The 14475-nt window shown below is 39.4% G+C and overlaps 1 protein-coding gene across 2 annotated transcripts; it reads right to left on the bottom strand.

Annotated features, from left to right (window-relative positions):
* Positions 1 to 4209: 4209 nt before the first annotated feature.
* On the bottom strand, positions 4210 to 14376 carry stk33 (serine/threonine kinase 33). Of its 2 annotated transcripts, none has more exons than XM_047580907.1 (13): positions 14248 to 14376; positions 10484 to 10553; positions 9867 to 9980; positions 9653 to 9757; positions 9358 to 9496; positions 8067 to 8149; positions 7182 to 7269; positions 6400 to 6475; positions 6193 to 6305; positions 5999 to 6084; positions 5839 to 5911; positions 5147 to 5322; positions 4210 to 4507 (listed from the first exon to the last, which is right to left on the bottom strand). In XM_047580907.1, exons 2-13 carry the CDS (start codon positions 10526 to 10528, stop codon positions 4271 to 4273), a joined length of 1335 nt encoding a protein of 444 aa, XP_047436863.1. In that variant the 5' UTR covers positions 10529 to 10553; positions 14248 to 14376; the 3' UTR covers positions 4210 to 4270. The 2 variants fall into 2 exon arrangements, with proteins under 2 accessions (XP_047436863.1, XP_047436865.1); XM_047580909.1 differs by lacking the exon at positions 14248 to 14376 and adding an exon at positions 11374 to 11496.
* Between the last annotated feature and the right edge of the window lie 99 nt (positions 14377 to 14475).

Here is a 14475-nt window from a genome sequence, read left to right as displayed (position 1 = left end):
TTTTCCAAGCCTCACGGGACCAATTCCCATTATTTACTTGACTGTGACCCCGTATCGTGACCCCTCGAGTCTCTCATTCTCCTGAAGCCTACTTTTAAATTGCTTATCTAATGGCGAACTGCATTTTTTACTGAACTGTAATGAATGTTCCAATTATGCTGAAGGTGACGGAGGTGATTTTCCTATGATAGAAGAGGTGATTGGATCTCCCACACTCCTTGTCTATCTCTCCTCAGGCATCCTCGCAGACCTGTGGTCACTACTAGCTGCTGGGAGGAATCTAAGCCTCCACTTGTGGTAATGCACCCTCTCAGTGCACGGCCAAGCTGTGCACCAATGAGGTGACTGCAGAATTAAGTGCTTGAAATAAATGAATTCATTCTGGCAGAAATGTGTCAAATGACCTTTCCGCTGCTCATTACACATGGTGCACATTACACCAGAGAAATGCTCCTGTTGTCTGGACTCCTTGTCCCCCCCCCCCCCCCCCCCCCCCCCCCCCCCCTCCTGCCTGCCTTGTCAAAGGGGAATGGTAATTAATTGAAATCATTTCCATGTGTAAGGTTGTGTAGATCCCTCCTCAAGGTGTGTCAATGGGTCGATGGATATTTGGAGTGTATAGTGGAGCCAGGTGATAAGAACTCCAGTCATACTGTGCTAAATGACTGCCAAAGCTCCATAAAACCAATTCAAGGGCAGATGAGTTTGAGGGTAAGAAGTTTCAGACAGAGGGGAGGGGGGGAAAGGCATTGTCCCCAGCGGACTGTATTGTGACAGCAGTGACGATGGTCACTACCCACAGAAATTGCAGTGTTTTGGATCATTCAAGGCTGGCCACATTTTTCATTTTCCATCCTTTTTCCCTCTGATTAAAAGGTTGTTTGTGGGGACTGAAGAGTCTCCTTGGAGGTGGCATCCTCCTGCTTGACTGAATGCGGGGCATTTCACCCAGCTGTGTGCACAACAGAGGAGAGCTTATCCTAATGCAGAGGCTGGCTGTCTGCCTGCCGAAGAGAGATGTGGCTTTAAGAGGGCCATACATGGTGTTGATTAGTTTTACTGAGCTGGTATGCAGAGACCAATAAATTAAATATGAATAAATTAAAAATGTACTCTAGCAGAAAATTGCTTGGAAAACAACCACCTCCCCATTAAAATATGTATAGTAATGCCTTTTATGTGAAGTAACTTGGGATTAGATATCACTGTAAATTAACACACCATCCAACCGTAGTCAAGAACTTTTCACTTTTAACAAGGACTTATAAAAGAGGTATTTACTCCTGTGTGTTTGGTAATTAATTTGATATTCAAATTAGCTTACAGTATGTATTATAACTGCAAATATCCCAAATAAGAGTACTTAAAAAAAAAAAAAAAAAAAAAGGGGGGTAGTGTCAACAAAGATTGATGAGGCTTGCTTTCAAATTGCCATCTGTTTCTAATGTTTACTTGACGCAGACCCAACCCCTCCCTCTTCTTCTGCAGTAATAGAGGCATCAAGGTTTCCTCCCACCATTTGGCCATATGTATCTGTTATTTTGCGAGCGGGGGGGGGGGGGGGGGGGGGGGTAGCACTGTGATGGAACACACACGCATCTCCGCAAACACTGAAGGGGATCAGGAACATCAGCATGTGTGATGAGCTCCCACAGATAACGTCTCTGCAACATTTCCATGACATTGTAGCCGTGTTACCTCATTACCACAATGTCACAGCAGCGGTGTGAGGATGGAGGGTAGCGGGGAGGGGGTCAGCTGCAGGTATCGGGCCTCTGCAGATGAGCTGATTAATTAAAGGGATCTCTATTAAGGTTATTGAGAAGCACCCCACCACCAGCACCATCCACCCCCTTCCCTGCTCAACTCCCTCCACGCTCCTCAGAGGATAAAGGTGGATGGAACAGAGGGGGGGCCCAAGGGAGGGGAAGCATCCTTGCCTCTTTTGACATTAGCCAGCGTGCACCCACTTCACACGCCCCGCGACTCTCACCACAAGTGCCTCTTCGCACCCCACCTTTCCGGGAGCGACACTCTCTTCGGGCTACAAAATAGGGCTGCAGAGTTTTAATCCCTTCAGCCCGTCAACCCACCCACCCTCACTTCCATCTGTCAGAGGCACTGCTGGAGGAACAGGGGGAGGGTTGTGGGGGGGCAGTGGGCGCATCCCTCGTTCCATCCCGACGAATTTTCTAATTTCCTTTGCCTCCATGCTTTGTCCCAAATTCACGCCCCTAAACTATCCAGCATACAGCCTCTCATTCTGTCCCCACTCTGTTCTCTGTCGATTTGGAAAAAGGAGTAAAAGTAAAACAGGACTTTCCTGTTCACTCGCAACAACACAGACGGACATTCTCTAAATATACACTGCTTCTTTTTTTAAAAATATTTTGTTGGTGTAGATCAGTCTCCTTAAATTTGTTTAATTTCAAGGCATATACAAGCACCTCTATAACTTGCCATTGGTCACGTTTTGCTGCTCTTTTTGTATAGAAAGTATAGCTCTTATGCTGAAATCTTAGCTCTTCAAAAAGAAAAAAGGGGTTATCCATCAAATCAGGATTTTTTTTTTTTGTTTGTTTTTTTATTTTTCAGGTGTATCGACCAGCAAAATCACAAGACAGCACCCACAAAGAAGTATGTCAGAGTGGACCATCAAGAAGCATACAGCATATTATTTAGAGACACAATCCATTGACATCACACATTAACAGGCAGTGGCTCAAGCAATCAATTCTAATTACACATCTTCATGCAACAAAAATAGGTAGCTTTAGAGACAACACCTCCTGTCAGATTAATTCCAGGAAATTAATTCAGCAACTTACTGTGGCTCCATCGCCTGTTTATAGCAGCATGAGTAAACCAGAGTAAATAATTCATTGTTGTAATAATGTTGCAGTAGCGTATTTTTTTTTTTTTGGCAAGCAGCTTCAGTCAGCAATTAACCACACATCATTTCTTCATTCTCATCACCTTCTTATGATGAATATTAAAAATATGGTGAAAACAGTTTTGCCTATCTGTTCGCTACGTTTAACATCACCAGAGTTCATTCCAGTATATGTGTCTTCAAGGAATTTGCTAAACTTCCACTCTAAAGGAAACAAAGGCAGACTACACTTACAAACACACACTAAAACAGAGCCTGTACATCAACACAGGGCCCCATTGTTGGCACTCATTCACTTCAAGATGCAAATGGGTGGATTTGAAATTCACCCTCTGTGTGTTATGCTTGGATACTTTAATGTTGTATCTATGCTGGGGATTATTCTCTCTACAGCAGAAAAACCTGTGCTTGAATGGCAGTGCCCTCAAAGTAGCTCCTACTGCTTTCAATGGCCTCCAAACGAGATTAGACCCGTGGCTGCCCTCAGTCCCAATCCTCTGCATTCAGATGGAGCGTAACCAGCCTGTGTGACAGTTTTTCTGTTTTGACACTGAGTGGGTGCAGTCACTGCATATAGGACATTTTGGAATTGAGAGGTCAGAACAGGAAAAAGAAAATCCCTATTGCTCAGTGTGGTCCTGAGGAATTACATCCAGTTATTTCCCTTTTAATCTTCTCGGGTATGTTCTCTGAGATTTGTGATTATAAAACAATAAAAACTTTTATATGTTTTATATATGGCACATTTAAAATCTTTCTATTGCCATGTCTGTGTGTATCGTAGCAAATACCCTAAAATTGTATAAATTGTAAAATGCAGAACAGAGTATATATAAACGAGGAAATGACCTTAATAATATCAACATATGCTGCAAGCAGGAAGCTCATGACTAAATAACAGATTCATTAAGGAATGAGTCGTGCTACGTTGAATTCTCCCATGTCGCTGTCTTTACTTGACTAACTAGGTCGTGGCTGTGAGATAGAAACATCAGTAACATTCGACATACTCATTCAGTCTCTGCTTTTCACTGAGTGTGTGTATAAGCTGCTGATGGTATTCTCATATAGTTGGCTGTGAAACAACAAGCATTTGTCTTGCCTCAGACTAAGGCCCTTTTTTTGGCAAAAGGCTGAACCCTAACCAGCGCTGGCTTTGGGCCTCTTGTACTATTTTCACACTTGCACATGAGGCCCATTTATTTTGACACTTCTGTCACTGCTCTGTCTCCAGCTATCACCATAAAGTAGCAACATTTAAATTAGTTACATTCACGTCACTGGTAAAATAACAAAGCTGAATAAAATAATTAATGAAAAAAAAAATTACAATAAGTGTATACCCACCACGGCCATCTCTACTTCAGTTTTTCTCTTTCATGTTTTCCCACGAGAAATGTCTCGTGTTTTAGTTTTATTATGGACGGGCGTTGGTCTTTGAACTAGATGGTGGTTTGCAGGTATCACACCTTTTTTACCAGAGGTAGCAAGTCTTTGGCTATCATCCTTACTTTGGATGGGGGCCAGTTTCTTTCCTGTACTTGTGTCCTTCTTGTCCTGAGGCTTGTGCTGCTTGCCACTTGTCTGTGTAGAGGCTTTTACACCAGCATGAGACTGCAGGGGTAAGATTCATATTCATCTTACATAACAGAATTAACTATGACATTCATGTTAAAAACAGCTGCATGGCTACACCTTTATTAACATCTTCTGGAAGAGTTAAATCTGGCACCATCTAGTGGTGATTATTAATGTAAGATAATATGAAAGTAGAGTGGTAACATAATAATTATTTTAAATCCCAAAGGTACATCATTAGAAGTTTGTACACCGATCAGCCATAACATTTAAATCAGTGAAAGCAGAAGTAAATCACATTGGCCATCTTGTGATAATTCAGTGTCCTGCTGGTGTCTTACAGCATTCTGTTGTAAGACACACACACACACACACACATATGTGTATATAGTTTACACTAAATCTTTAAGAACTCTGCATTAGGGATCCTGAAATGTTTGGATATTAATAACTGCAAAATGCAGTGTAAAAACTTGTTCTCATACACAATCTTTACACTATTTATACGATTACCAATTTTTACATTTTGTAAAAACAGCAACTGCAATTGTGGATTTAGTTAAGAGACTGTCAGAGTCATACACACTACAGTCCAAAATACAATTAAAATAAAAGCATGTATGCAGCATGTTAAGTTAAAATGTGATGAAGCTGAGCTTGATAGACATGCAGTACCTGTTTCATGCATGTGGCGCTTGTATGGGAGTTTCTGTTTCTCAGCTCTTGGCTAAGCTCAGCGTGGTTCCTGCAGCTGCTGTTTGTTCTTTCTGTTGAAACTTCTTGGGGGACCAGCAAGGGTTCCAGGTTGTCCTCAGAAGATGGGAGAGACAAAACCTCCAGAGACTGCGTTCCTATCGTGGACAATTTAAATAAAATCTACATTAAGTAACTTCACATCATGGGTTTGGTTTATCACTGTCTGTTTCTGTCTGATTCTCTGTCCTGCAGGAATTTCCACTTCATGATAATTAAATGTCAATTAATGTGCATGTTACTAATGTCTTTACTATTATATTGCCTCCAACTGCCATTTCCAATTGTCATTCCCGGTGAGAGATGTTGTTTCTGAATTACTATTTTGTATTATTTATCCAGAAAACTAACATGGAGTACTACAAATTATATTATACTGTATCATATATGTATATTATACATAGCAACTATATAAATGCTTCATGCTACCAGTTAGCTCTCACTGCTGAAATTAAACTAACTAAAGGTTGAACATAGACTACAAACACATTTTTCTTTACCTCTGTTGTTGCAATATGTAAAAACACCTTGTCATATATTACCCCTTGCGTTATACTGTTTATTAAATTGATCAAATCATGACTGGGAAGAATTTAATTCATCTTCATCATTACTCTCTCTGTTTTCCCGGTGGTCACGCATCATATCCAGCACATTGGACAGTACAGCAGACTCATTAGTGTTGCCCTGTTGGACAAAGCACCACATAAGAGCTCCTCATATGACTCAATTTGTAAAGCTTATGAATGCAGCTGGAAGAAATTAGTGCCTTACTGTAATCCAGGGTACTTCCAGTAGCTGACTAGCAGATATTCTGTAGGCAGGGTCCACCTTCAGAAGGCTACGCAGTATATGTTTTGCTATTGAAACAGACTCAAGCCAGTTGATTACAAACAGTCTGAACTGCCAAGTTAAACTGTATATATCCAATATTTGCACTGTGAAAAAGAATGTAGATTAGTTGTCACCTGAATTACTGACTTGGTTCCAGATAGTTTGGGTAAATAGGACACTTTCCTTCATAATCTCTTCAAGAAGACCTGACTTTGTTTTGGACACAAATGGAGGCTCCCCACAAAGCCTAAAGGGATGCACAGCTCAAGCATTTGTATTTACAGCAGTGTTTAAATACAGTATAGTGTGTGTATAAGAATAGTATATGCGTGTCTACTTACAGCATATACATAATGACTCCTATGCTCCACTCATCGCACCAATGACTATAACCACGGCCGCTCATCATTTCAGGTGCTGAAAATGACATACATGCACAGGTGTATGGTGTTCTTTGAGATACTGACATATTGGGCAATAATATTACCGGTTAAAACTAGTTTGACCACCAGTGGTCCTGCTGAGAACATGTCAGAACATACACCATAAGCACAATTGTAAAGTGACACGAATTTGTACCGTTACTAAGCTATTGAAATAAACTGAGCTAAATTGGAACAACTGAACCACTATTACTCAAAAACTCCACAGAATACATTTAATATGAATACAGTATTCACAATATGCAGTCTCCTTCTTTTCACAAGGGCACATCTGTAAATGAACATTTGACTCGAGAGCAGCTTCACTGTGTTTTGGTGAACTGTTAAAAGAATGGAAAATGTGTGTGTCCCGGCATGGATGAACCTAACTAAATATGGTGAGAAGGAAAGAAAGGATCAAAAGGAATGTGTAGGCATAAGGCCCAATGCATGACTGGACAATTATAGCAGGTGCTAATGGACCAAACTGATGACTATATCAGGCAATCTGTACTATAATATATACTAAGATACTACTAAGATATATTAAGCACATAATAATTTGTCTTTATAAAACATTACTGATATGTTAAAAATTATAGTCATTATTTATGCAATCAAAACCACTGTAAAATACTAATATAGACTATAATATAATAATAATGCTGCTACACTACATATTCAAACTTATAGTGTCATACCCATATAGGTAAGAGTCCCACAGGCCTCCGTCATCATATGTTCCATCCCTACACCACCTCTCATCACCGATAATCCAAAGTCTGTCACCTAGGCGGAGAATAGCACTTTAAAATGGGACATGACTTAACATATTAAATCATATATTAAGTCTGATACTGTAAGGATAAAGTTAGAGTTTGGCCACTGATACATCTGTAGTTAGCAGGTAAATTTATGAGGTAACTAACATTGACCATCTTATGACAATTCAATGTTCTGCGGGGAAACTTTTGGACCTGACATTCATGTAGACATGTACCATCCACCTAGACCAGACAACACACACCCCCACCCCATGGCACTGACATGACCCTCCTTGATGGCAGCAGCCATCCCCAGCAGGATGCAGCCTGATACAGACACACACACCAAAACTGATCACAGGACGCCCCCAGAGGGCCCATGTCCATTCTCTAATGAGCCACAAGTGTTTTGGAGGCACAAGGGAGAGCTACACAACATTAGGAAGGTCGTCCTAATGTTATGCCTGATCGGTGTATGTGCAAGACAAAGAGAGAAAAACAGAGACAGTTAGGGACGTTAGGCATGTTTAAGTTCACACACCAGCTACCTGCTCTGGCTGGCTCGTCGTCAATGCATACACCATGCTGTGCTCAGCTAGTAATTTGTTTTAAGACACAGTTAAGTCTCTATTTGTAAAGGTGAAATATAAAGGAAGACCACAGGAGTCTATCATAATTAGGTAGTGTTTAAAGCATTTACTAACTATATAGGAGACAGTGGGTGAGGAAACAGTGCCCATCCGAGGATCGTACTCAGACAAGCAAAGAAGAATGTATAAGAAGCAGTGATGGAAAGTTTTAGAGTTTGTGTCACCATTTTACCTTGATATCGATCTTGTCATCATTCTCTTTGGGACAATTTTTCACAAGAATGTTCTCAAGTTTCAAGTCCCGGTGCACTATATCTGTAGGACGTGAAGAGAATGTTTAGAGACAAAAAGGGTTTGAATATGTTTGGATGTTCATTCATTATCTGTAACATCTTGTATGCATGTCTTAGGACTGTGGAGGAAGCTGGAGCAAGTAGGCACAGTTTATCTTCTGAGAAGAAAAAAAAGCCTCTGATAAGAGTTAAGTGTAACATGATTTGCTAAGGTCAGCCAGCAGAATAAACTATCTTTGGTACATAATAACACAATGATCTATTTACGTTGCTTCAACAGGCTAGACTGAAGGGCCTCGTTAACAAAACTGGGTGAGGAGAGGGAAGGCAGGAGGAAAAATACAATTTGCCCTGGGCAGTCTTTTTCACTGTACTATTTGAAGCAACCAATTATACAGTGCAACAGTGTACAGTGGTGGTGTGTGAAAGGTAAGTTAGACCAACTGGTGTACACAAAACAAACACCCGAAAATATTCTTTTTCCTTGATCCATTTGAGATTGCTTTTGGCAAATTTAGTCTTTTAGTCATCATTTAGATAACTTAATCAGAGATAATACAATTTGTGTTGCATGTACATGCCAGATTTTACCAGAAGGCATTAGCATTAAAGCTCAAAGTGGCTGGGTCTGACTAAGGGCAGCAAAAATATGATTTATTTGAAAAAATAAAATAAAAAACTGAACAGATTTCAACCGAGGGCCTTTCGGTGATTAGTCATTGTGATTAGGGTTCTGGAAACCTAATTCAATGCTGACACATTCTCATTAGTATTATTAGTCTCTGTAAAGCCAGGAAGACCAGCACAGAAGGACTTTAAATGTGAAAACACCTGCTAACCAGTACAGCTCCCAAGCTTGTTGTAAATTTGTCATTAGCCCAATGTAATGATCCCTCATTGTCACACAGTGCCCCCAATGATCTTTAACCGACGATCATACAGCATTTGCAGATGAAATAGATTTAATTTATATTGTGTTTTTGTCCTAGGTGTTTATTACTTCCAGTTTATCAAACTAAACTTATCAGACTAACCCATGTTTCTATAATGAAAGTGATAAAGGCATCTCAAGCCAATAAAGGAAACACAATTTGAATATAACAATGGCAATATGACCCTGACACAAATTAACTTTAGATTAAAACAAAATCCACTGCTGCATGTTACACAACATGAGTGTAATTAGGGTAGATCTGTTGATCTGAACGTTGATCTGTAAAATTACATTACCTTTTTTATGAAGGTAGGCAACAGCATCGGCTAAGCTACAGATTACATTCTTTGCCTCATTCTCTGTAAAGTACTTTTTTTGCTGCAACAGCTGCTGCAGTTCACCGCCTTTGCACCGTTCAGTAACCAAAAAAATCGTCTAGGAACAAGGAGAGAAATGCATCTTACCATATAGTCAATTTATTTACTTGTCTGCATTATTTATGCAGAGACACTTATGACATGTAACATGAATTACACATACACATTGAATTATGCCGACTTCAACTGAAATGTCTTAAAGAAGAAATCTTACCATAGCCGTGTCGTAGATCGCTTCAAGACGTATGATGTGTTTGTGATTCACTTGTTTGAGAATGTTTATTTCATGCTCCAGCATTTGAACTTTTGAGCTTCCTGCCTGATGTGAAAGAAATCACAACAGCATTGGTTTCTCTGCAGATATAGCTCTCTCCTATCTGTATCACATAAAACTACAGTGTTCCCAAAAGGGTGCCAAATATACTCACCGGTGGTCTGCAAACCTCCTTGATAGCCCATTTTGTCTGTGTCTTAATGTGAGTGGCTTCATAAACAACTCCAAAACTACCTTGACCCAATTTCTTTCCAAATTCATAAATGTCCTTTGGGGGATAGAAAAGAGAATATAACCAAATCTGTAATCTTCACCTGATAACTGTCATTTAGATAAAATATAAGATGTCCCATGTGCTTGAGTTTAGACTTTAGGGTCACTTCATTTTTATTTTTGAAAATATTTGATTTCTTAACCAAATATATGAATATACATGATTACTTTAATACTCCAAATAAACTCCCATGTGTTCTGGCCACTGGTGCTGCAGAATACAGTATTTTAATCAAGTTACAAATGATTAAGTTGCTGCTGCAGTTCGTTCAATCTCAGGTCTAATTAACTTGATTATTATCTGTGTGCATGCAAGACTGAGCACTGGCTGCTTTGGATTTGGCAAAGGGAGTAGTCCAATTCCCAATGAAGAGGTGCTAAACTGCAGCAGAGATTGATTGTATTCTGGTGCACATAGAGTAACTATGTGTAACTTAAGTGAAGACCCCACAGAACTATCAGGACTGTAGGGGAATCATGTACAGAAGTTCTCCATACCCTGAGGTCTGCATCATTCACCAGGCGTTTAACAGTCAGCTCCATGTCTAGTCCACTATCATTGTGTCATCTACAGACAGAAGGAGAGTGGAGAAATTATCTCTCTGAAATTGGTCAAGCCATGTGATAACAGTCACTTCCATGACAAGAGTAATTCTAAACTGATTATATTAAGAGTTATTTTAACGGAAAAATCTTTGACATTTTTATGTTTTTTTACTATAGTAGATGTTGTGGAATGTGATTTCCTAATATCTACTCCCATAAAGATTAACACCATTTCTTTTCATTCATTACTAAAATCACACACACAAAAAAGCAACAAACAACAAAGAAAAATTCTAATCAGTGGAGCCCAGACAATCCTGACCACCAAGAGTACAAAACCTAAAGGCACTACATTCGCAGTGATAAAGTGTAAAACTGAAAAGTACATCGTATTCTGACAAAAGAATATATTCTCAAATACAAGCATTGTTTTCAGTGACCGAGTTCGTGCAAAATTTCCAGACGTCTAGTCTGCAAGCAGTGCACAGAATCACAGAAATTTTATTTTTCTAACTTGTCACTTTTATTTCTGGTTTATGACCAAACTGCTGTCTCTGTCTGAGCCCGTATTCACTTTAAGCACAATTTACTCAGCTTGAAAAACAGTCTCTAAAGCCAAATTAAATGTAAAGCAATTATCAAGTGATGACTGGGAGCGATGAAGTGGATCCACCACACGCACAGCAATTAATTATTAACAAGGAAGCGGTGTCTTTAACCTCTTCACTCTGATGCATTATTTTAGCCTTGACAGGGCTCTCATAACAGGCCTGTCTCTCCCATTATCTCCCGTCTATTTCCCAATCAAAACGATTGTGACAGCCACTGGAAATTCCAATCACCTCAATCACACCTCATTTGTGGGAGACAGAGGCATGTGATGAGTGTATCACTGAACATTTGAGGTGACTGGCGAAGATTCTCGCACACCTCAGATGTCTCCTGGGCAGAGGTGCCTGGTTCTTGGCCCCAGATCTCGGATGCAAAGGAAATAGGATATCAAGGTCAGGTCGGGGTGAGAAATCTGTCCTTAAAAAGGTCACAGATCTCTAATTGCTTTAAGCTTGGAGTGAAGCAATCTTGAGACCTGTGTTTCTAAAAATACAGGTCAAACTACAAGGCAAAACACAAAACAGATGACTTACTTTACAAGTACTGTTCTAGCACTGCAACTGGTGAAAGCTACAAGTTCTTTGTCAGCACCAGTATGGAAATTCAACAAGAGCAACCAAAATGATTCCGCTATTTCTTTCAAATCCCACCAATCCTTAGAGGAGTTGCTCCCTCAAGAGCCAAAGGAGACAAAAGGTGATCACTTAGTGGTTTGTAAAACATGGCCACTTGTCTTTGTTGCAGGAATAGACTCCTGGACTGCCTGCAATAATTGTGCACCTATGCCACCTGTGCACCTAAAACGTTTTCCATTACATTTCCTGTCCAGGTACAGGTAAATTATCAGTAAACATATCTCAAAATGTTGGAGGTCCAAGTCAGTGAAGCAGTCCATATTGAGTTTTTGTACAAATATATTAGTCAAAGGATGAATGAATAATTATTGACCAGGTCAAATAATGTCAAAACTGCAGTAGACAACACTAATTAACAACACGTTCAGCAATATCAAAACATCTTTGTTCGCACACAGACAGACTGAAAGATAAGCAAACATCAGTAACCACCCTAACCCTTTTACACTGGGTTTGCCTCATCTCCAGTTTCAGCAGGAAGTAATTAGAGCCGTCAGTTCATCATAGGTCAAGTCCATACTTGCCTCACCTTTCCATCATTCTGTCAGACAGAAATTTCTGCCTATTTACACTACAGGGAAAATAAATGTCCATTGTACCTAATGACTACAAATGGTGCGTGTGTGTGTGTGCACAAAATCAATGTCACTTTAGCACAAAGGGAGCGGGGACATACAAGCATGGACTCCGATCTTTTGTAACTGTACCTCCTGCTTGTCTTTCATTAGTTCATGGTAATGTATATTTACTCGTTCTCATTCCCTCAGTGCTATTATGACTCTAGTACAGACCACGTCTTAAATATATAAAGATATTACTATATTTAAAATATAAATTCATTAATCATGTATTGAATGTAAAAATAAGTGACAGATCAATCTATGACGGAAATAACCCATATGTGCTGCCCTAATGTCACAACTAAGTGGTTTTGCCCTGTGGAACAACTGCAACATACAGTACCAAGCATTAGAGGACTTTACCCGAGAGAGAAATACTGCAAAAAATAATGTCACAAAGAGTTACCACATTTTAATCTCAACCAAACTATCTCAATATAATGCATTTTAATTATTGTTTAGGGCCTTTAAAAGTTTGCTTTCTTTAATTGCATAAATAGTAGAATAAATTAGGCTTAAGCTCTTTAACATTGCCTCTAGTTTGAAAATCATACAAAAACAAAATCTTACTAACTGCAATTAAAATGTACACTGCTATCCGTTTTGCTTGAGCCCCAATATTACATTTTACTCATGTGTAACTTAATCATTTATTGACAGCTTGGCTTTGATGACAAATGATAAACTTCAGAGTCCTAATGAAGTGTGGAATTACATTACCTGATGAGGCAAGAAATTGCATGTTTAGAATGTGAATATCCCATCTACTTCACCAAGCTATGGAGTGAATCCTAATATTACACTGTGAGATTATCAGAGCTTGTGGCCTAAATGTAATATACCAAGAGTATATCAACGTTAAGTCATTAAAGCGAAGAATAGACTTAATAAAGAACTGTAAAAATATACTGCACCTGACCACTGGTGGACAAACAGGACCGACAAAAAGCGCTACTTTAAGATACTATTCCTAAACTGCGACAACAAGAAATGCATTTACTATTTCTGTAAACAAATCATTTCAATGCCCCCTACAAGATTTCTTCCTGTCTTCAATGGTCATGTTTGATAAGTGTCTATTGGCAAGAAAACATGCTTTGCCAAAAGGAAGCAAAAGATCAAATTCTGCCTTTTGCTCAGGGCACTCCACATGTTGCTAGGAGATAAGGGCCAACAAATTCAAATTTCCTCATTGGTTTAATCCTGGTTAAGGCTAATCTCTGCCCTTGCTGGGCTCAGCCTTGGGAAGCAAGGAGGGCAGGCATTCAAAAAAATGTAGGCCTTTGCAAAAACAAGGAGACATTTATTTCAGTGACAATATAGAGAGAAGTTGGTACATAAACATACGCATATGTCCACATTGTCAGTTATTAATCATTCATTATCCAACTTTCTCAGTGATAACATTTTTTTTTTTTTTTACTGTTTCTGCCTTTGAATAAGCAAGCAACAACCGCACGCTAAATTAGCCAATTAATCACACAAGATAGCTAGTAAATAATGTTAGATAGCTAATTAACGTCTACACAAAGCCTAAGATAATCAAAAAGCAGCCATTGTAGAGAGAGGTGTTGACTGTTCCTGCCGCCGAGAATCTTGTAAGGATACAAGACATCATCTAAATCAACTCTTCTCCAATTAAAACTTAAATGAGTGCAGAAAAAGCTTGAAGAGTAACTGTTGCATTCCCCATGGAAGACGTTGTCAAGGCAACGAGACGTCATGTTGAACAAACGGTTCCTCTTATGAAGGTACGAACAAGCAAAAACAACGAAAACGATGCGCACACCACTGTAATAAGTGTACAATTTGAAAAGTGCTGTAGGAATATTTATCAAATGTATCTTACCTTGTGCAAGAGATTATTTACAAGTCAGCAGCTTGGTGTTAAAGCAAAAACTTTTTCGGTGAGTGACTAGGGAAAGCGATAAAGGACAAAACTCTGATAAACGAATGGGGTTTCTTCAGGGGTGTGTCGTGTGCGTGACGACCTGACGTAAAGTAAACACTTAAAGATAAACGTGACCACGTATGGGTTGTAGCTGTGAGCAGTACATAGGAATCATGCTTTCTCTTA

This window comes from Mugil cephalus, chromosome 3 (genome assembly GCF_022458985.1).
Source record: "Mugil cephalus isolate CIBA_MC_2020 chromosome 3, CIBA_Mcephalus_1.1, whole genome shotgun sequence".
Classification (NCBI taxonomy): Eukaryota; Metazoa; Chordata; class Actinopteri; order Mugiliformes; family Mugilidae; genus Mugil; species Mugil cephalus.
This window is presented reverse-complemented; position numbering and strand designations above follow the sequence as displayed.

Bases quoted from the DNA above. Each gene is read 5' to 3' on its own strand.
- stk33 (XM_047580907.1), bottom strand. From the start codon at position 10,528: ATGGAGCTGACTGTTAAACGCCTGGTGAATGATGCAGACCTCAGG. The intron at 9,758-9,866 runs GTGAGTATATTT...CTTTCACATCAG, and splicing joins AGGAGGTTTGCAGACCACCG to GCAGGAAGCTCAAAAGTTCA. The intron at 8,150-9,357 runs GTAATGTAATTT...CACGTCCTACAG, and splicing joins TGCCTACCTTCATAAAAAAG to ATATAGTGCACCGGGACTTG.